Below are 21,482 nucleotides of genomic sequence, written 5' to 3'. Positions count from 1 at the left end.
GGAGCCTGAAAAGCATTGCAGATCCCCTGCAGACCTGTCAGTGTATCTGTATGGGCAAGCAGATACACTGGCAGAAATAATCTATGAACCACCACGGCGCTCCACAGCACTGTAGTAGTTCATTGAGAATCACATCTCGACAAAGGATGTTGCAATACTTTTAGTTCATTCATGCACAGAATTGAAAGCTAGTACAGCTCCGACGGGGGGCGGGAGCTTATCCTTTAACATTACAGAACAATCAGCAATTCAATAAAAAAAAAAAAAAATCTGCCTTTCGAACCACTTTATCTAAATGCATTATATGCATTTATTAGATAAACCAAAAAAACACCTTCTGTGCGAGAGCCCCGCCCCCTCCTGAACCATATCAGGTCATATACCCTCAACTTGAGGATGGGGAGGGCTTTGGGGCACACAGCACTATGTCCCCCAAGTTGATGGGGACAAGGGCCTCCTATCCACAACCCTGGGCTACGGGGGTCATGAATGAGTATGGGGTAGCCCCCCCCCCCAACACAGTCACCCAAAGAAAAAAAAAAAAAGTGTAGTATAAGAAAAGCAGGAGGCAATTTTTGACCTTTATTAATTTTTGATATTGTCCCCTGTGGTAGCACCAATCATGATGGCATTTGCCCTGATAAAAAATAAAAAAAAATTATAATGTGCTTCCCATGATGACGTCTCACGCCGTTTTGCCAGTTCGGCTGTCTTGTATAACTATGGGGCGTGGCCATGCGGTGACCTCACCCAAAGAACCTGCATTTTTTTTTTTTTTTTATCGGAATCACGAGGACGCCCATCGTGGTGGACATTGGAACTGTTTTGTCAAAAACAGGGTGGTGTTATGGGCTCCTATCTCCCTCTTTCCTGTCCTGCCAGGCTGCATGCTCAGATAAGGGTCTGGTATGGATTTTGGTGTGGGGAACCAAAGCCATTTTTTTTTTTTTTTTTTGCGCAATTTTTATGCTTAGACAGATTCTGCTCTGTCTGAAAGGGGCCTATAGCGTGGCTCGCCGGCTTTGTGGTAGCGGAGTCTCACAAAACAGACAAGCTGTGGTCCCTGAGCTGACAAAATGTCAGTGGGAAAGCGGACATTGAAATGTCGGGGCTATTAGATAAAGCCCGTACTGCACTAGAACGGAACAGCTAATGCGAGTATTGGCAGCCGGTGTTGTGCAGAACAGACTGATCTTAGTTCACATTTCAAAGAACTTTGTTCGATCTGTTCTGAGTGCAGCTGACGTTCATACAGTCACATTAGCTGCTACACTCACGTAGTTCTTGCTCTTTCAAAACAGGATCACCATTTGAGCCAGTCTACCTGTCAGCAACAGCTCTTAATGAACCAGTGCCTGGATTTTCCAGCCCTGCAAAACAATATATATTTTTTTTTAATAAAATACTGTTTTTACCCCTCATCCTTAGTGCTGTCAATATGCAACCTCTTAAGCCTCCTCCTGTCTATATACATTGGTGCACATCATTGCATAGGACCAGTATCCTGATGAAGACAGCAGTGGACCATACGTGTGCAGTGGCCGTTGGCACGGCCTTCTGTAGTCTCCTCCAGGAGCACGTGACAAGGTTACACAAAGGGATTTACAGGAAGGCAGGGACAGAGCGTTGTCACGGGACATTCCTAAACAAGGACACTCATGGCAGGATCCTCCATGGATTATGTTAATGAAAACTGTTGATTTTAAAAGACTAAACAACGCTTTTGAACGGCATAAGCATGTTAAAGCTTGTGGGCGGTTTTAGCGATTTGATTTAGCTTCAGTTTAATAAATCATAATTTGTTCAAAAGAAACCAGCGGCCAATATTTTTAAAATATTGAAACTATCATAAAGATAAAAGTGAACTAAGAAAGCAATATATACGGTGTAGCAGATCACTGACACAAAGTACATAAAATCCGTGTTCAGCTCACATTTGTCAGGTTTCCAGATGTGAAGGCAACCACTGTTCACATGTGGGAGAACTGCCAAACTTTAAACACAAGTCAAAATCAAGGTAGGAAGCAGCCGGAATACATCTGAGCAATCACGTGGACAAACGTATGCACACAGATAAAAATCTGTTGTGTTAGGCTGACGTCACGCCTATGTATTGCAGTAATGGATCAATCAGAATGGCAACCAAATCATTGTACAGCAGGCGGTGCAGTTCCAGTGTTAGCTCCGATGCTGTGCATTGGTAGCCCATTCCAAGGCCTCTGTCACAATGTTATTCAGTTGTAACGTTAACATGAGGAATATTGAGCACTGCTTTAAAGAATACGCAAGCCCAACGTTTCATACTCCTGATATGTGCCTGCTGTACCATGTATGAGCAAGTCTCCCGTTTTCTTGGTATTGCTTCTTTTGTGTGAAATCATTTACAGCGATGAGAACGCGATCCAAGCACGGTAGCCGGCGAGTACCGGAAAGATCCCAATGCATACTAGCAATTGTGAGCTTTCATGTGACCACTGACAGCCAATTACAACGGTCATATGATCCATTTGCCAGCCTCCCGGCATTTAGAACCCTTAAAAGCCCCAGGAGGCAGACGGCGGGTAGGGGTTGTTCTGACTACGCTAAGCAGGGGAACTCTGCTCTCCTCCAATGATCAGACTTGTCCTGACACCGCCCAAACCCCCCGCCTTCCCTGCACAACCATTCACTGGGAAAATCAGTGTATTATTGCTTCTCCTCCCCCAGATCTTATGCAGCTGAGAGTAGAGGGCATGGGATAACGTATAAAAAAGGCAAAAAAGTAAAAAAAATAAAATAAAAAAAAAGTGGTCTTTATAATGCTTTTTTTTTATATCTAAAATATACAAATGTTTTGCCTTTAATTTATATTTTAACCACTTCAATACCGGGCACTTATACACCTTCTTGCCAAGACGAATTTTGAGCCTTCAGCGCTGTCGCACTTTGAATGACAATTGCGCGGTCATGCTACACTGTACTCAAACTAAATTTTTATATTTTTTCACACAAATAGAGCTTTCTTTTGGTGGTATTTGATCACCTCTGGGATTTTTATTTTCTGCTAAACAAATAAAAAAAAAGCAGAAAATTTTGATAAAAAAAACTTTTTTGTTTCGGTTACAAAACTTTGTAAATAAGTTTTCGGCGGCACTGATGGGCACCGATGAAGTGGCACCGACATGCCACACAGACACTGAGAGGTGGCACAAATAGGCACCGAGAGGTGGCATGGATGGGTGGCACGGATGGGCACCGATAGGCGGCACGGATGGGCATCGTAGTGTACGGTATTGAAGGGATGGATGCCAATCAATGCATGGCAGTGATGTCCATTGTGGGCACTGATTGGCATCCATTATGGGCATTGATTGGCATCCATTGTGGGCACTGACTGGCATCCCTGGTGGTCCAGTGAGGGCATGCTGGGGGGGGGGCTGTGCTGATAATCGATGAGCACAGACACCCCCCCCCCCCCCCCGTCAGAAGAGCAGCCGATCGGCTCTCCTCTACTCGCGTCTGACAGACGCGAGTGAGGAAAAGCCGATCACCAGCTCTTCCTATTTACACTGATCAGCCGTAAAAGGACATGGCTGATCACATGGTAAAGAGACTCTTTACCGAGATCGTAGTTGCGGTGTGTCAGACTGACAACCAGCAACAATGATCGCCGCGATGCGTGCCCCCGGGGGCCCGCAGCGGCTTAATATCCTGATCACATTATATGACATCCGGTCAGGATATTAAAACCACTTTGCCACCGTCATTTTGCTATATGGCGGGCGGCAAGTGGTTAAAAACTTAATAGGTTGTTATACAAGGTGATTGTTTACAAGCACTGAGTGGACAGCCAATGGCCCAAAAACTGCACCCCCTGTTCACCTGTAGGCATGTAACATGTGTTAAGTTGCAATGCAGTGCACTTTTTTATTATGTGCCGTAGTGGGAGTCATGTCACCAAATTACTCTTTGGTTAGTCATGTGACAAACTCCATTGGTATCTGGAGCTTCCCAAGTGGTCTAGGATTTATGCTTATGTTTAGGCAATAGCAAGGGCAGGACAGTTGGCAAATCTACATTTTAGCAAATACATATAATATTTTTGGCCATGACTGTATTTGTAATCCTTATGCTGATAGAATTAGTATATAGGTAGGAATGACCATTATACAGTGCCTTGAAAAAGTATCCATTCCCCTTGGCATTTTCCAAATTTTGTCATTACAACCAAAAACGTAAATACATTTTATGAGACTCTTCTTTTTCAAAGAAGAATGGGCAAAAATGTCACTCTAGATGTGCAAATCTGGCAGAGACATCCCCAAAAAGACTTGTAGCTGTAATTGTAGTGAAAGGCGGTTCTACAAAAGTAGTGACTCAGGGGGGCGCCACACAAATGCACACCACACTTTTCACCTATTTGTAAAAAATTTTGAACCATTTATCATTTTCCTTTTACTTCACAATTATGTGCCACTTTGTGTTGGTCTACCTTATAAAACTCCAATACTTTTTTTGGTTGTAACAGGACATAATGTGGAAAATGTAAAGGGGTATGAATACTTTAAGGCACTGTATTTACTTGTTTTAATTTATTCTTTTAACCTTTATTCAGCTGCTTGCTGGTTTCTGGCCAAGGCCAAAATGATGTCATACATCCCAGGAGACTTCATGGAAATTTTTTAAAAATTTTATCTGGAGAGGAGGAGAGACGAGGCTTACCCAACTAAGCACACCCTCCTGCCTGCATGCCTGAGCTAAGAGCAGAGGGCTTGTAGGTGGTAAATGCTACATGAATTGTCTGCCCTTAGTCAAGATGACCATGGCTATAAATGCTAGGGGAGGGTTTTTTTTTTTTTTTATGATTTCTCAACAAAATATAGCATGAAACATGGAAGGATGGGTGAGTTTGCTTTGAATAAAAATGAATGAAATGGCGTTTTCATTTTGTGGTGTTGAGATACAACTGCACTTTAATTCTCAGGGTTGGTAAACATATACCGTATTTATCAGCGTATAACAAGCACCCCAAGTTTAGGAGGTAATTTTAAAAGGAAAAAAACTTTTAGGAGGGAAGTTTAAGGAAAAAAAAAAAAACAAAAAAAAAAAATTTAATTTAAATGCCCATCAATGCAGCCTTATCAGTGTCATTTGCAGCTTTGTCATGCAGGCTTGGCCATCATTTCACCCTTGTCAGTGTCATATGCAGCTTTGTCCATTTAATTCTCAACTTTGCCTTTTAAAAATGGCACCGCCGAGATAGAGTCGGATATCCTGTGTATCTCGGCGGTGCTTGGGTGTTCTTCGGCAGCAGAAAGCCGCCCAAGGCTCGCAATCAGTGGGGAATCGGCGTATAACACACACCCACAATTTTACCCTGATTTTAAGGGGAAAAAAGGTGCGTGCTATACGCCAATAAATAAGGTAGTTGGGCATTTGTAGTGGTAAACCTGGTGGACCACTTGAGCTTTTCTGCTGCCCCTCTTCTATGTTTCCATGTAAAATTCCAAGCACAGCTCCAGCCAGAAAACCTTTGATTTTGTTTTGGATATAGCAGGGAAGATTTAGAGAATTTTAGCTACATTAAAAGTAAACTAGCCAAAACTAAAAAGGAAAAAATTAGGCTGGAGTTAGGCTTTAAAGGGATTGTAAAGGCTTGTGTTTTTTTTTTTATTTAAAATAACAAACATGTTATACTTGCCTCCACTAAGTAGCTCGTACTGCACAGAGTGCAAAAAGTTGGCAAAAGCCTGTGCTCTCAGCAAAGGTGTAGTGGAGGCAATTCACGCAAATTTTGTAGCCCCTCTGTGCTAAGGACCAGGTGCCGGGAGGCCGCATATTTCCGTACGGCTGGCCCCAAGGGGTTAACTGACGCGAGTCTGCTCAATAAAAATTGAATGATATTTTCTGTGTATTTCTTAAGAGAAGTATGGGAATATTTTTTAATTTTTTTAAATCATAGTTACCAAGTGATTGTAGCATCGGTCCCCCATTGACTCTAACACTGAGAACCGAGCAATCAAACGCAGCCAATTGCTTGGTACTCAGCACTGCTACCTGCCTGTCACTCAGTGGTCATCTGCCCTGTCCCCTCCCTGCGCTCACTGGTTCGCTGGGCTGTGGAGGGGGTGGAAGCGGCCGGTTCAGGCTCTCAGAGCCTGAGATGGGTCTAGGCATGTGGGCGGATCCCAACCATATTGTCACGATCTTGCCCGACCCTAGACCAGCACTGGGACAGACAGCAGGGTGAAGCCCGCTGTCTGCTGAAAATGGGTCACAAGAGTGCAGAATGGACTGCACTCCAGTGATCCACAGGAGAAATACATTGGCTGTACTTCTTTAATCCAGATTGCGCTTCTTGTATCGGTTTTAGAAACAGAATACCCATAATATACACACCACAACAAGTTCAGTGATTTTCACAGAACTTTGGAATTTTTAGAAGCCTGCAAATAATTCAGGAGAATACATAAAATCGCTTTGATGTGTTATTTTAGTTGGCGTGATTATGCAGCAACCCTGGACGCAGGACACACTCACCATTTCCCCATAATGCTTCATAGCAAACTCTAAGACCCCGGATGCTGCCTCCGGCTGCTGGAGCTTATTGTTAATGCTGAGAGAGACAAAAAAAGAGAAGACAGACAATATGAGGAGTCCTTCTGGACACAATGCAGAACGGTGATATAAAACACTACTCAGTCACACAGACATCCACGCACCCACACTGGCAGACAGCCAAGCACTTATGTAATGGGCAATAATGCTGAACTATCCCAACAATGTCAAACTGTTATTTTATGGCCGCACGCACGCGGTTAGATGAATGCCTGGGTACTGGAAACAAAAGCCATACATCAACTGTTATGGAAGCAGGAACAACTACACACCAGGCACTGGCAACCCGCCCAACCCAGGCATGCTGGGACCTGTAGTTCTTACACAGAGGTGCTTGCCAAATTCTGCAATACATACCTCTGACCAGGACCTCCTAGAATCATTCCTTTTGTCTGATCCTGAATGAGATATCCATATTGCTTGGATACCCACAACTGGGTTTTCAATTCTGAGTGGACACCGGCATGTTGGCTCACCTCCCAGCTGATTATATCATCTAAAAAGGTGGCAGGAAGATGTTGTTCTGCACTCTTGTGACCAGTTCTCAGCAGCCCACTGTCAGCCGACGTCACAGAGCCGGTCCAGGCGCGGGAAAGATCACGACCATATGGTCAGGATCCACCCACATGCCCGGAGCCCATGAGAACCTCAAATGGTCGCTCCCACTTCCTCCAAAAGCCAGTGATCCACTCAACGCAGGGGGCAGACAGCCGACTTGACGGTTACTGATAGTTCTCTGCCCAGGGAACTCTGAGAACCAAGTGATTGGCGGGGTTCGATTGCTCAGTTCTCAGTGTTAGAGCCAGTGGGGGAGAGGGAGAGTTACATCTTCCAGAGGCCAAGTGGTTAAGTGTTTATCATACACATTATTTAGCATGAAAAAATATCTCAGTCTGGCCCCTTTCACATTGGGGCGGTGCAGGCGTCGGCGGTAACGTGGAGCTATTTTTAGCGCCGCTTTACCGTTGTTTTAACCCCCGCTAGCGGCCCGAAAAAGGGTTAAAACTGCCCGCAAAGCGCAGCTTTGCCGGTGCTTTGCCAGCGGTATAGCCGCGTTGCCCCATTGATTGCAATGGGTAGGAGTGGTTTAGGAACTGTGAATACACCGCTCCTTCACCGCTCCAAAGATGCGGCTAGCAGGACTTTTTTTTGACCATCCTGCTAGCGCACCACTCCAGTGTGAAAGCCCTCCGGCTTTCACACTGGAGTGAAAGGGGCCAGATTTTTTCAGGCGCTATAGAGACACTATTTTTAGCGCTGTAGCGCCTGAAAAACACCTGAAAGGGGCCTCTAGGTTCACTGGGACCAAAATGTCAGCCAAGGAGGATTGTGTTACACTGACAAGTTAGGTCTATAATACATGTTTTTAAGCAAGCAGTTAAGTTGAACACACTCATTTTTTACTAGCAGTTCCCTGGCATAAAATCCCTTTTTGCATTAGGTTTGCCGGCCCTTTACAGGACGATATATGTTGTATCATTTATCATAGAATTCCTAGGAAGCAAAAACCACAAATGCATCACAAACCAATGTTGGTATATATCCCCCAATGGTACAACTACCTCCAGCAATGGAATGTCACATAAACATTTAAACACTGGCTCCTTTGTTACAAGCATTCTGGAGAGACCGCGCGCCAAGCAGGACGCTCGGATTTACTGTCATTTTCTACCTAAATCACCGAAAAAAATAAAAACAAGACGGAAAATTCTGTTCTCGTTTTAGAAGCGGTTTACAAAACCTTCTCAAAAGTACAAAGAGCTTCTAAATTCTGTTACTTCCATGGATTCAATATTTATGTAATCAAACAAATTCAATTTTTAAGACCACAGAAGCATGCAACACAAACCACATTTCTGCGGTCAGAAAGGGGGGGGGGGGTGAAATTGAGAAAATGGTCTCCGTACAATGAAGTACAGATCAACCCTGACCAGCAGAGCTTTTGGCAAGACAGAAATAACAAATCCGAAAGATTTAAAATCTCAGGAGGCTGAATATATCAGAAGCATTAATGAGACCTCCAGACGTTAATGTAAAAGAGCTTCTGTTAAAACGCCGATTATTTTCACAGCACGGTGCGGAATAGCATCTGGGTTTTAGAATTTTTGATCCAAAGCAATCGCTCCCCACTAAGCTCTTTGACGTTAAGAGTGGTCCTTCGCGCCGCGCTCCCAAGGCGTTTGATTGAGGTCTATGCGGTTCAGGAGCTTGACACTTGAGTGAAGGGGCCCGCCGAGCGCCCGGTTGTATTTATTGACACTACAACAGCGGAGAAAGTCATAGGCAAACACTGGATTTCCTTTTCCTAAGAGCCTGTCTGTCAGCCTCCAACACATCTGTATGCCAGACGTACTTTGAGCATCAAGGCCTAACCTGCCTCTCGTCAACTTTCACGCCTCGGCTCGTGGGATGTGAAGCGTTTCGGGCGCACGGCTGCAAGGACAATGAAAGTCTTGTGTGATAACGGTTGAACCCGGGGTAAGAGAGCCCTCTGGGCCAAGATCTCACAGAGACATGAAAGTGAAATACTACAAAAAGGGTATTAGGGCAACTTTTAACAGCCACACGCTACATGAAATCAAACAAGGAACTCCAGTGACAGTTTTATTAGGAATTCTCCAGGATTCCCATGGGAATTAGATTATACGTGATGACTGGAGAGAAAGTGGAGGTAGAAATGGTTTATGGCAACCATGTGGCGGCATGGTCCTAATAATACATCTTGGAAATGTTTATTTACTTTTCAAAGACATCATCCTATTTACTTCTGCTCTCCGTATCTGTAGAAATTCCTGCATCTTAAAAGGCGGGATGTATGCGTTTACACTTGCGGTCTACAGAAGGAGAACTATCTCACCCTCTTGCATGAGAAGACTATTATTAGCAATGTAGAAACTGTAGTTAAAGGATATTTAAACCCAAGAACAAAAAAGTAATATATTGCACCTAACCAGTTTTTCATTGTGGTGGTTGCCTTGCTTACCCTTTTAGTCTCCTGTTATTTTCATCTGGTGATCCTCGGAACAACACTTCCTGCCTCTGGGTGGCTACCCTCACCTACTACATCTATGGAGGGAGCCATGGTTGTCACTCAGACTGGACTTTAAAGTTTGAGTTTGAATCTTGATCCAGCAATGTGCATGAGAGCCCCATAGAAAGCTGCTTGCTTGGGGGGGGGGGGGGGGGGTGGAACTCGGCAGGAGAGAGGGGCCAGGAGGGCTGGCAGGGGACCTGAGGAGGATTAGGGCCATTTCTGTGAAACACTATTACACAGAGCAGGCAAGTATAACATGTAATTGAAAAAAACTAAAATTAGCCTTTGAAGCAGAGTTCCACCCAAAATTGGATATTCCTGCCCCCTCCAGTGCCACATTGGGCTGTATTTTACGGGTACCCTATTCCCGCTTCCAGGAGACCAGGCCCCGGCGGATTACTTCAGCAGCTCAGTCCCCTCCCTCCCCTTCTACCAGGCCAGCGAGCGTGCAGCACGCTTTGTGTATGCGCAGTATAGACCCGGCCGTGAAGCCAAAAAGTTCCCTTACCAACAATGGCGGTGGCAGCAACCAACCAGCTCATGGAAACAGCTGCGGTGCCAACATCGCTGGACTCCAGGACAGGCAAGTGTCCTAATGTTAAAAGTCAGCAGCTACAGTATGTCTAGCTGCTGACTTATTTTTAAAGAGGTAGGCGGAACCCCTCTTTATATCAACCTGTGTTCATCTACACTAGATTTGAGAGGGGAGGAGAAGACGAGGAGGGAGCAAGAGAGGGGAGGAGAAGACGAGGAGGGAGCAAGAGAGGGGAGGAGAAGACGAGGAGGGAGCAAGAGAGGGGAGGAGAAGACGAGGAGGGAGCAAGAGAGGGGAGGAGAAGACGAGGAGGGAGCAAGAGAGGGGAGGAGAAGACGAGGAGGGAGCAAGAGAGGGGAGGAGAAGACGAGGAGGGAGCAAGAGAGGGGAGGAGAAGACGAGGAGGGAGCAAGAGAGGGGAGGAGAAGACGAGGAGGGAGCAAGAGAGGGGAGGAGAAGACGAGGAGGGAGCAAGAGAGGGGAGGAGAAGACGAGGAGGGAGCAAGAGAGGGGAGGAGAAGACGAGGAGGGAGCAAGAGAGGGGAGGAGAAGACGAGGAGGGAGCAAGAGAGGGGAGGAGAAGACGAGGAGGGAGCAAGAGAGGGGAGGAGAAGACGAGGAGGGAGCAAGAGAGGGGAGGAGAAGACGAGGAGGGAGCAAGAGAGGGGAGGCGAAGACGAGGAGGGAGCAAGAGAGGGGAGGCGAAGACGAGGGAGCAAGAGAGGGGAGGCGAAGAGGAGGGAGCAAGAGAGGGGAGGCGAAGACGAGGGAGCAAGAGAAGGGAGGCGAAGACGAGGGAGCAAGAGAGGGGAGGCGAAGACGAGGGAGCAAGAGAGGGGAGGCGAAGACGAGGGAGCAAGAGAGGGGAGGCGAAGACGAGGGAGCAGGAGGGAGCAAGGGAGGGGAGAAGAAGAGGAGGGGGAGGGGAAGAGGAGGGAGCAAGAGAGGGGAGGGGAAGAGGAGGAAGCAAGAGAGGGGAGGGGAGGAGGAGGGAGTTGATGGGATTAGTAGTTTACACAAGAGAGAACATCGTTTAAGCTCTCATTTCAGCTCACAGGAATGGACAAGAACTTTGCTTTTCTGGCAAGATCAACAAATTTTTTGTCCTCGCTGAAATGGTTTTAAGGCTGAAAAAACTAAATGAATGCAACCATCATATCTGACAGCCTCTACATTTGATGTCAAGACCATATTTAGATCTGTTCTTCAAATCTGTATAAAATTCTGACACCTTAAAGACTGGGTATGTGTGGCTTACACTTGCAGGTTACAGGAGAACCATTTTACCCTCTTGGATGAGAAGCCTCTATCATGTACAAACTGCAGTTAAAAGTGGCGGTCGCATTCGTTTATTTCTTTTAATGTTGATCCTACCACAAATGCATAGCAGGTTTCACTTCCTGTAAACTGAAATTGGAGCATAAACAACATCATCTTACTAGCGTAAACTTCAAATCCCTTCAACCCCCTCTTCTAAATGGAGATGAAGACAAGTTTAAAGTCCAGCCTAGGTGACAACCATGCCCCCCCACAGATAGAGTAGGTGAGTGTTGCCACCCAGGGACAGGAAGTGGGTTATTCAGGAGATCTCCAGGTGAAAATAAAGGAAAAAGACCTACAATAAGAGAATGACTGCAGCTACCACATTCATGAACTTGTAATCTGCAACAGATTATTATTTTTTTTTTTGTTTAGACAAAAAAACATTAGTACGTTATAGCCGGCATCACTGATCTCCCTGCCATCAGAATACAACACAGTGGGAGTGATTCCATGTTCACATCACGAGTATGGATGGGGGAAATCTGGTAATTTTTTTGTTTTCATTCAACCTACTTGTTGAATGAGAATTTTTTTTTTTTTAAATAACGAACGGCCAAGCTTTATCAAGAGCCAGTACACATATCCATTTTTACAGCTATGATCCCATTTCATGTACCACTTCTAGACTAGACTTCGTTTTTAAGTCATCCTGCAAGATACTACTATGCTAACAAGCTGAATGAGCTAAACCCAGACACAGCCCAAAGGCCCAAAGGCGTCTTCTTCCCGGTGTCACTGCCTTCACAAACTGTGCCTGGGCCTCTCCTGGCTACTATATTATGGTGCGGACCAGCTGGGTCTCTACTCTCACTTCCTGTATAGTAAAGTATTTTTTTTTTTTACCAACAGAACGCTAAGTGAGGGGAAATCCCAAAACCAAGTCCACAGTAAAAAACCTGACAAGGTTTCTAATTCTTCACCACCCTATGAAAATCCAGAAAAACAATAACTGGAGTAAACATACACTAACTCTTAGACCCCTTTCACACTGGGGCGTTTTTCAGGCGCTTTAGCGTTAAAAAAAAAAAAAGCCTGTAAAGCGCTTGAAAGAAGCCTCATCTGCAGTCCCAATGTGAAAGCCCAAGTGCTTTAAGAGCCCTTTCACAATGTCAGTGCCCGAAAACCGCTCGTAAATCGCTGCTTAAACTAGCAGCGCTTTACCAGCGTTTTTCAGGCGTTATTGGGGCGCTTTTAACACCTAGTGGCCAAATAAAGGGTTAAAAGCGCCCACAAAACGTTGCTGCCAATAGCGCTTTTCAGGCGTTTTACAGGCGCTTCCCATTGATTTCAATGGAAAGGGGTGCTTTAGGAGCGTTGTATTCAACGCTCCAAAAGGGCTGCAAAGAAGCTGCTTGCAGGACTTTTTGACGCCCTGCCAGCGCAGCGCCTCGGTATGTAAAAGCCAAAGTGCTTTCACATTGGGATTGCAGTTGCGGCTTCTTTCGGGCTCTTTTTTTTAAAGCTAAAGCGCCTGAAAAACGCTCCAGTGTGAAAGTTATGTCAGTGTGAAAGCACTCGGGCTTTTACATTGGGATTGCAGTTGCAGCTTCTTTCAAGCGCTTTACATGCGCTTTTTTTTAACGCTAAAGCGCCTGAAAAACGCCCCAGTGTGAAAGGGGTCTTAACCAGAATTGAATCTTGAAGCCATAGGCAGCTGTTGAACTGGCCATGTGCCACACATTTTAGGTATAAAATAATATTTTTTTATTTTTATTATAAGGACCATGCCGCCTAGTTTGCCATAAACCATCTTGGGGAAAAAAAATACAAAATTTAAGAAAAAAAAAAAAAAAAAAAGTGTAACTGTTTACATAGAAAGATTGCTTTTACAGTTTCTCCTTTTAAAGTTTTTATGCGGTAAACGGCAGACATGTTGGAACACAAAGTCCGCATACTATTTATAAACCAGCCATAACGTTCCAATCACTGGAACAGAGGCAAACTTTGAGAACCCCCCCCACCCCGATCCTAATAAAACAAGGCAACTGAATGTTCTTTGTTATTGCACTTTATTGGGCGATTATGTTTTCCTATTTGGAAACGGCAGTTCGAGGAGCATTGGCTGAGACACCCAAATGTCCACATTCAGGTGCCCAACTTTGCAAAGAAGGAAATAAAGACTCAAAGAAAAAAAAAATAAAGAACAAATTCACTAAATACTTTCCGGGGTGGAGCAGCTGCACAGACACCACCAGATTTTAACCACTATCTAGGACCTTGACTGATATTCTCCACATAGCTCGAGTGTCCAGATTGCTCCAAAAATGCACAAAATACCCTCTAGGCTTTTTGTTTTTTTATAAAAGTTGACTTAAAGCCATTGCTGGCCCTTTAAAAAAAAAGTCACTGGCCTCGATTCTTGTTCCACTTATGTCAGAGACCTGGAGCAAGCATACATGGCAGGGGATAAAATGTTTCTTGCATGCTTGTGTAAGCTTTAGTGACTAGACCTAGACTAGACCTAGACAGAAAAGCTAAAATTAGCATTAAAGTCCCGATGAATGCCTCTAATGACAACCTGCTGTTAAAAAGAAAAAGGGCACCAATGCAAAAACAAAAAAAAATTACAATAAAAAAAATAAAATAAAAAACAAAAACAATGAAGAAGTTACATAGAAATGACTGTCTTACCATCAGCTGCAAGCCTAGGTGTTTCAGGGGCAAGAGAACCCCCCTTTCTTGAAGGCCTGGATGAGGAGAGTGACGCAACCAGATAGGGAAAGTACAGCTGCTATAGCAAACTTTCAGTATTTACCTGCATTCAGGTAAATGACTACCAAATTAACTGAAAAGAGGAGCTGGCAATCTACTGCCCAGAATAGATACAGATGCAGTGCGCTGCATTGCTACCTCAACATTTTACTGAAAGTTTGCTGTACTTTTCACTGTTGGGGTCCATTACTCTTTTTCCACACCCAAGTCCTGGAGAAGTTGGATTTTTATTACCCCTGAAACACACTGGACACTAATAAGAGACAGAATCACCCAGGGGCCATCAGTGGGTAGAGAAAAACCTGGTCATGGATAAGCCTGTTTCATATCATTAGAATCCAAGTTGTTAAGAAGAATCCAGAACAAGCGCCACACCAGGACCAATCCTTTGAACACTGGTTAGTATCAATATCCACCATATTGCTTTCTTGCGGTCACACGGCTTAACCAGATATGAGGGATCCTCCACTGTCTCGCACCAGAAAATAATAAAACTTCCACTTGAAATGGGGATTTCGATATTTATAGAAAAACAGGATTTTTAAAAACAGCTTACCTGTAAAATCCTTTTCTTTGAAGTACATCAGGGGACACAGAGCCATAGTAGTTACTATGTGGGTTAATAGGCCACCTTCACGTGATGGACACTGGCACGCCCTAGGATAAGAAGTGTACTCCCTATATAACCCCTCCCACTACTGGGAGTACCTGTTTTGTAGCCAAGCAATACACGTGTACACCAAAGAAGGGAGGGACCTTTGTGTCCCGTGATGTACTTCAAAGAAAAGGATTTTATAGGTAAGCCATTTTTAAAAATCCTGTTTTCTTTCCATACATCAGGGGACACAGAGCCATAGTAGTTACTATGTGGGCTGTCCCATAGGAATGGCAACCGAAGGGAGGGAGACAACCAAAAAACAGTAGGGCATTCAGAGACTAGAGGACTCATACTGCAGTACACTACACCCAAAGGCAATATCCTCAATATTTTTACATCGATTTGATAGAATCTGGTAAATGTATGGACTAAAGACCAAGTTGCGGCCTTACTGATCTGAGCCATGGATGCCTGGTCATATGCCCAAGAAGCACCAACAGCCCTGGTGGAGTGTGCTTTAACATGATAAGGAGGAATTTTCTTCTTTATACCATAAGCCTGAACAATCACTTGACGAATCCATTTGGAATTAGTAGATTTTTATGCTGCCTGACCTTTTTTAGGACCGTCTGGCAGTACAAACAAAACATCTGTTTTGCTAAACTGAGCAGTCTCCTTTAAATAAGACCTTGACTGCTCTCACTACATCAAGGGAATGTAGTGACTTCTCTTCCCTAGATCGAGGCTCTGGGAAAAAGGAAGGCAGCACAATATGCTGGTTTAAACAAAACCCTGTCACTACCTTTGGTAGGAATTCAGGATGAGGCCAACAACTTAGACACTGGCAAAAAAAAACAAAAAAACTGGGAGGTACCCCCAGTAGTGGGAGGGGTTATATAGGGAGTACACTTCTTATCTTAGGGCAGTGATGGCGAACCTTGGCACCCCAGATGTTTTGGAACTACGTTTCCCATGATGCTCAACTACACTGCAGAGTGCGTGAGCATCATGGGAAATGTAGTTCCAAAACATCTAGGGTGCCAAGGTTCGCCATCACTGTCTTAGGGTGTGCCAGTGTCCATCACCTGAAGGTGGCCCATATAACTCACATAGTAACTACTATGGCTCTGTGACCCCTGATGTATGAAAAGAAAAAAAACATTGTAGAAATAATAAAGCCCTCTTGGCACACCGCAATACAAGGATTTTAAAAGAAATGCCAGGCAGTGTATTTTTACAGTTAGTGTGGACCAATATCTATTGTGGACCAATTCTCTATATACCAAATCAGGGCACTGCCCCTGGAAGCTGGAAATTACTGAAGTAGACACCACTTTTGCAGTGCTCTCCACTTGCTTCAAAGTCCAGTGCTGAGAGACTGGCTTGAAGCATGCTGAACACAAGAGATCAGTCACTCAGACTGGGCGTCATTCAAAGAAAGCTTTGCATCTTTTTTCCATTAATTTAATGCGTTCTCTGATTGGATGAAGTGGGGAGCGTTATGTCACCACCCCCCAACTCTCCACCTTGTTCAATCAGAACACGTTTTGCATCCAGAGAATGCAAAGCCTTCTCTAAATGGAGCCCATGCTAAGTGCCTGGCCTCCTGCATTCAGAAGGCATCAGGCCAGCCTCTCAGCACAGGACCCAGTGGAGATTACTGGAGTAGTGGTGTCTACTTCAGTGATTTCTGGCTTTGAGGGACACTGGCCAGGTTTGGTATATATATGGTAAATAGTTATATTGGTCCAAGCTGGATCCAGGTAACCATGTTAAAATATGACACCTGGAAACAATCCTTCATCTACATATTGCAGTTATTTTCCTGCTTTGGTTCTGTAGATGGAGCTTTCAAGGATACCGTATATACTCGAGTATAGGCCGACCCGAATATAAGCCGAGGCCCCCAATTTACCCCCAAAAAAACTGGCAAACTTATTGACTCGTGTATAAGCCGAGGGTGAGACATGCCTGTCCATCCCTGTGTGTGTGTCCGTCCATCCCTGTGTGTCCGTCCATCCCTGTGTGTCCGTCCATCCATCCCTGTGTGTGTGTGTGTCCATCCATCCATCCATCCCTGTGTGTGTGTGTGTCTCCATCCATCCATCCCTGTGTGTGTGTGTCTCCATCCATCCATCCATCCATCCCTGTGTGTGTGTGTCTCCATCCATCCATCCATCCCTGTGTGTGTGTGTATCCATCCATCCCTGTGTGTGTGTGTGTCTCCATCCGTCCGTGTGTGTGTGTCTCCATCCGTGTGTGTGTGTGTGTGTGTGTGTGTGTGTGTGTGTGTGTGTGTGTGTGTGTGTGTGTGTGTGTGTGTGTCCAGCCTACCTGTGTCCCGAGCCTTTGTCCCGAGCCTCCGTCCCGTGTCGTGCCTTGCCTTCGTCCCGTCCCGTCCTGTCCCGTCCCGTGCCGTGCCTTGCCTCCGTCCCGTGCCCTCTTCGTCGGCGGCCATTGTAAAATTCAAAAGCCGCGCCTCCTCCTTCGCCTGTGATAGGCGGAACACTGAATTTCCCAGCAGCCTGTGTTCCGCCTATCACGGACGTCGTATCATCCTCGTCCGTAGTACGAGGATGAGAAGATGCCCGTGATAGGCGGAACACAGGCTGCTGGGAAATTCAGTGTTCCGCCTATCACAGGCGAAGGCGGAGCCGGAGGCGCGGCTTTTGAATCAGAATGGCCGCTGTCTGTCTGCTCGACACGCTGATCGAGCGGGCAGACAGCGATGACTCGAGTATAAGCCGAGGGGGGCACTTTCAGCCTCAAAAAAGAGGCTGAAAATCTCGGCTTATACTCGAGTATATACGGTACTTTGAAAAGCCAGTGGAAAGTTGGGAGAGAGACATGGTCAGACTAGTACTAGGACAAGAAATGCTGCAACCCTCTACCTGCACCACCTTTCTGAAGGTGCAAACAAAGCAGAATCTACTAGTGCAGGTCATTACTGGGGAGTCCTGAAATGCGATTCATAGCTATATGCAGACATCTGGGTAAGTCAGCGTTCAAATTACAAGATCCCATTAAATTGCAAAAATGTTTTATTATAGCAAAACGGGGAAAACAAACCTGGTATGATGGCATTTAAGCTTTACCTTTCCTGAACTGCTTTAAGTGTATGCCAGCAAAATAAGATAAAGAATTAAAGTGGTAGTAAACCTCAGACATGAAATATGAACAAGGCATATCACACTATAGTGCAGGGATATGCAATTAGGGGCCCTCAAGCTGTTGCAGAACTACAAGTCCCGGAAGGCATAGCAAGACTGATAGCCACAAGCATTACACCCACAGGCAGAGGCATGATGGGACTTGTGGTTTTGCAACAGCTGGAGGTCCACTAATTGCATATCCCTGCTATAGTGTGTACTGGTCTCAGTCAAGAACAATAAAGCCTGGTACACACCAAGTTTTTATTTATTTTTTATTTTTATTTTTTTAAGACTAACAGTTCCAGTTGGAGCCACTGTTCTAAAGGTCCAACGTTAGCACGGCGATCTTCCTCCACTGAGCTGTTGTATTCCCTACAGTGGGGTTGGGCCGGCTTCTGTCGGACCGACTGACATACACACGGGCTGAATGTCAGACTTTTTTTTTATTCAACTGGCAGATGTCTCCCGACATTCGGACCATGTGTACCTGGCTTTAGAGTTACTTCTGTCCAGTGTCTCATTCCTCCGCTATCCGTACAAGTCACTTCTGACACCTAAAGACATAAAAATGGTGACAGAGGAGAGATCTTCAGCTGATTGACAGCCTCAGTTCTGTTCCTGTGTGAAAAAAAAAAAAAAAATAAATAAAAAAATAAAAAAAAAAGGGGGGGGGGGTGCATTCCCTCCAATCAGCTCTCATAGCTCTCCTCACTCATGTAACTTCAGCTGTCAGCTTTTCAGGTCAGAGATCCTGTACAAATTCTGGACTTTGAATGGCTGAAGAGAAGACGGCAGAGACAACTTCATGTAGGAGGATTTGCTTAATCTGTGTATCACCTGAGCCATTCACTACACTGGGTATATGTATGGGTCAAAAACCACCTTAAGTACTTCTCCAATACATACACATCTGTTTTAGAACTTTAAAAGCACCACACATACAAAAAAATAAAAAATAAAAATAAAAAAAAAGGAAGAAGAAAGTCTGCTGATCATGTCACAAATGCACTAAGCTCCTAACTTCTTAAAAGTGCTGACAACACCATGACTCTTGGTGCATTGAAATTCTGACCAGTGTTGTCAGCCCTGCCTGCTGAACTATAAAACCTGGCCTGTCTTCACTTTCTCTGTCCCACTCCACATTGAATTCTCTACCAGATAAACAGTGCTGCTACCTCGACTTCTAGGAGCCTGTCCACGCCGTGTAGGAAAAGGGTTCTTAGGGGATGCAGTTTGAGGGGCCAGCCTATGTCAACAGGACCTGACCCCTGCCAGCAAATGCCCTTTAACAATTTCATTAGACTACTGATGTCACAGGGAATAAGTCTCATTACAGGAACGAGGTAATCTATAAATGAATGCGCGGATATGCTCTAGAGCAGTGGTCTCCAAACTGTGGCCCTCTGCGTGCATTTATCCAGTCCTTAAAGCACTATTCTTCCTACTGATGGAAGGGACCATTTCTCCCACCGACACCAACAATGGGGCACCATTCCTCCCACTGATACCAACCATGGAGGCACTATTTTTACCACTAATAGGAGGGACCATTCCTCCCACCAACACCAACAATGGGGCACCATTCCTCCCATTGAAACCAACCATGAGGCACTATTCTTACCACTGACAATGGAGCACTATTGCTCCCACTCATACCAATGATGGGGCACTATTGCTCCCACTCACACCAATGACGGGGGGGGGGGGGGCACTATTCCTCCCACTCACACCAATGACGGGGGGCACTATAACTCACACCAATGATGGGGCACCATTCCTCCCACTGACACCATTCCTTCATCCTAAAGTCTGAAGGACAGTAAACTGACCCTTTTTTTTTAGAAAGTTTAAAGGACCCATGATCTAGAGGAGGCGAAGGTTGTTTGGTGGTACATCTGAGGAACGTCTGAACATTTACTTTAAGTCATGCACTTATGAACCAAAAGGATCAAAAAACAAATTTTCGAGGTGTCAGGCACTGTGCTCTAAGCTAGCGTCTCTCCTATTATAAAAGAAGGTACAATTCTTAACTTTTTAAACTAAGTGGTTACATAATTTTCCCATTTCAAAGGGATATCCATTTCAGTAAGACCTGTGTGTTCCTTGGATACCTCAAAGCTTTTTTAAACACAAAGAAAACCCCTAAGCCAACCCTTCCCGTATCTGTGAAAAAACAAACTTTCACGGTGCCTTGAAGAAATGTGCAGTCTAGCTGGTTATATAATGGAAGCATTTAGCCTTAATAACTTCCTCTCCGTAATTTCCAGAACATTTCTCTAGCTAAGGGTTTTTTGATGACTAATTCCGCATGCATATTTCTCCATGGTAAACAACGAGTCAAGGTTTAATACAGATTCCTGACTTCATCCAATCACCTCCTGGGATGGAAATGGTCTCCGCAAGGTGTTTTACTGCTTAAGGTTGGAAATCAAGCGGAAAAAAAAAAAAAAAAAAAAGTCGGATACCTTTGCAGACTTGGATTTTTAGTATTTATGTTTTTCTGGAGCATCTGATACTCTTTCCCAGCAGGCCTCCTCCTGCAGCGACTGGTAGCAATCGCTTTTCCTTGCTCGCATTCTTCGGAGATGAGGGGACTGTTTTTCAGCTGGTTTCGGGATGGAGAATAGACCCCGGGGAATTGAGTTTCTGTCGGGCGGGGTGTCCAGGTCTGCTTATGTTATATTATTGCTGCCAGCAGTGGAGAAGCAGGCGATGCCATCGAATGGTGTGAAATTCACTAGCTATTTCCCCAGTAATATTAAAGAGTTGCAGAATACTGACAGCACAATAAGACCCAAGGGGCTCATAAGTCTGTGCAAAACCAAGGATGTGCTGTAACTACAGCAACTGGATTCAATGGGGACAGCTAACCTTACAGCTATGTACATAGCTGAAATACATACAAGTATGCACCTTACCCAAGTATTTGTAGTTATGTCCATAGAATTTACTTGTTCATACCACACAACCAAAGCCATTAATGGGGACATCTATTTTGCTTCCAGTGTCACCTGTCTGCTCATTGGACAATGAAAGAGCAGAATCACACGACAGACTCTCCATGTCGTTGTCTAAATACTACCATAGAACAATTGATACATCCCATAAAAGCGGATCTTTCAGCTTAATTGCAAAGTCCAGGTATACAAAAGGTGCCTCCCCCTTCCTTAAAATGCTGCATAAAAAGTACCTGTGGGGCCAAAATGGATAATATTCTTACCTTTGCTTGGCTTCTGTAGCGCAGATGGTGAGGTCACCCCCTGCCGCCAAGTAACCCAAGTCTTGCAGCTACTCAAACATTTCCCAACACATGACGAGAAGATGGAGGATGCCACGAAAATATCTTATCTCTAACCCATCCCACACATAGGGCTGGGGAAAAATAGTTTTGAATCTTGAATCGAGTTGATAGGTCAAATCGATTAAAATTTTCAGCAAATAGATTTTTTTTTTTTTCACCAGGACCGGCGCTGACGAGCTGCGGGCAGCAGTTTTTTTTTTAGGAGAAGCCACGGCTTCGCCCTAGTCCAC

At 44.8% G+C, this 21,482-nt stretch overlaps 1 protein-coding gene across 9 annotated transcripts in view; it reads right to left on the bottom strand.

Annotated features, from left to right (window-relative positions):
- MTOR (mechanistic target of rapamycin kinase) overlaps window positions 1-21,482 on the bottom strand; it is a 190,400-nt gene that overhangs the window by 88,917 nt on the left and 80,001 nt on the right. For all 9 annotated transcript variants that reach the window (XM_077457968.1, XM_077457970.1, XM_077457966.1 and 6 more), the window contains one exon: window positions 6,520-6,595. In XM_077457968.1, coding sequence (XP_077314094.1) covers window positions 6,520-6,595 — 76 coding nt within the window. The remainder of the gene's footprint in view (window positions 1-6,519; window positions 6,596-21,482) is intronic.

This window comes from Lithobates pipiens, unplaced genomic scaffold (assembly GCF_037356315.1).
Source record: "Lithobates pipiens isolate NorthernLeopardFrog02 unplaced genomic scaffold, aLitPip1_a1.2 Scaffold_27, whole genome shotgun sequence".
Lineage (NCBI taxonomy): Eukaryota > Metazoa > Chordata > Amphibia > Anura > Ranidae > Lithobates > Lithobates pipiens.
This window is presented reverse-complemented; position numbering and strand designations above follow the sequence as displayed.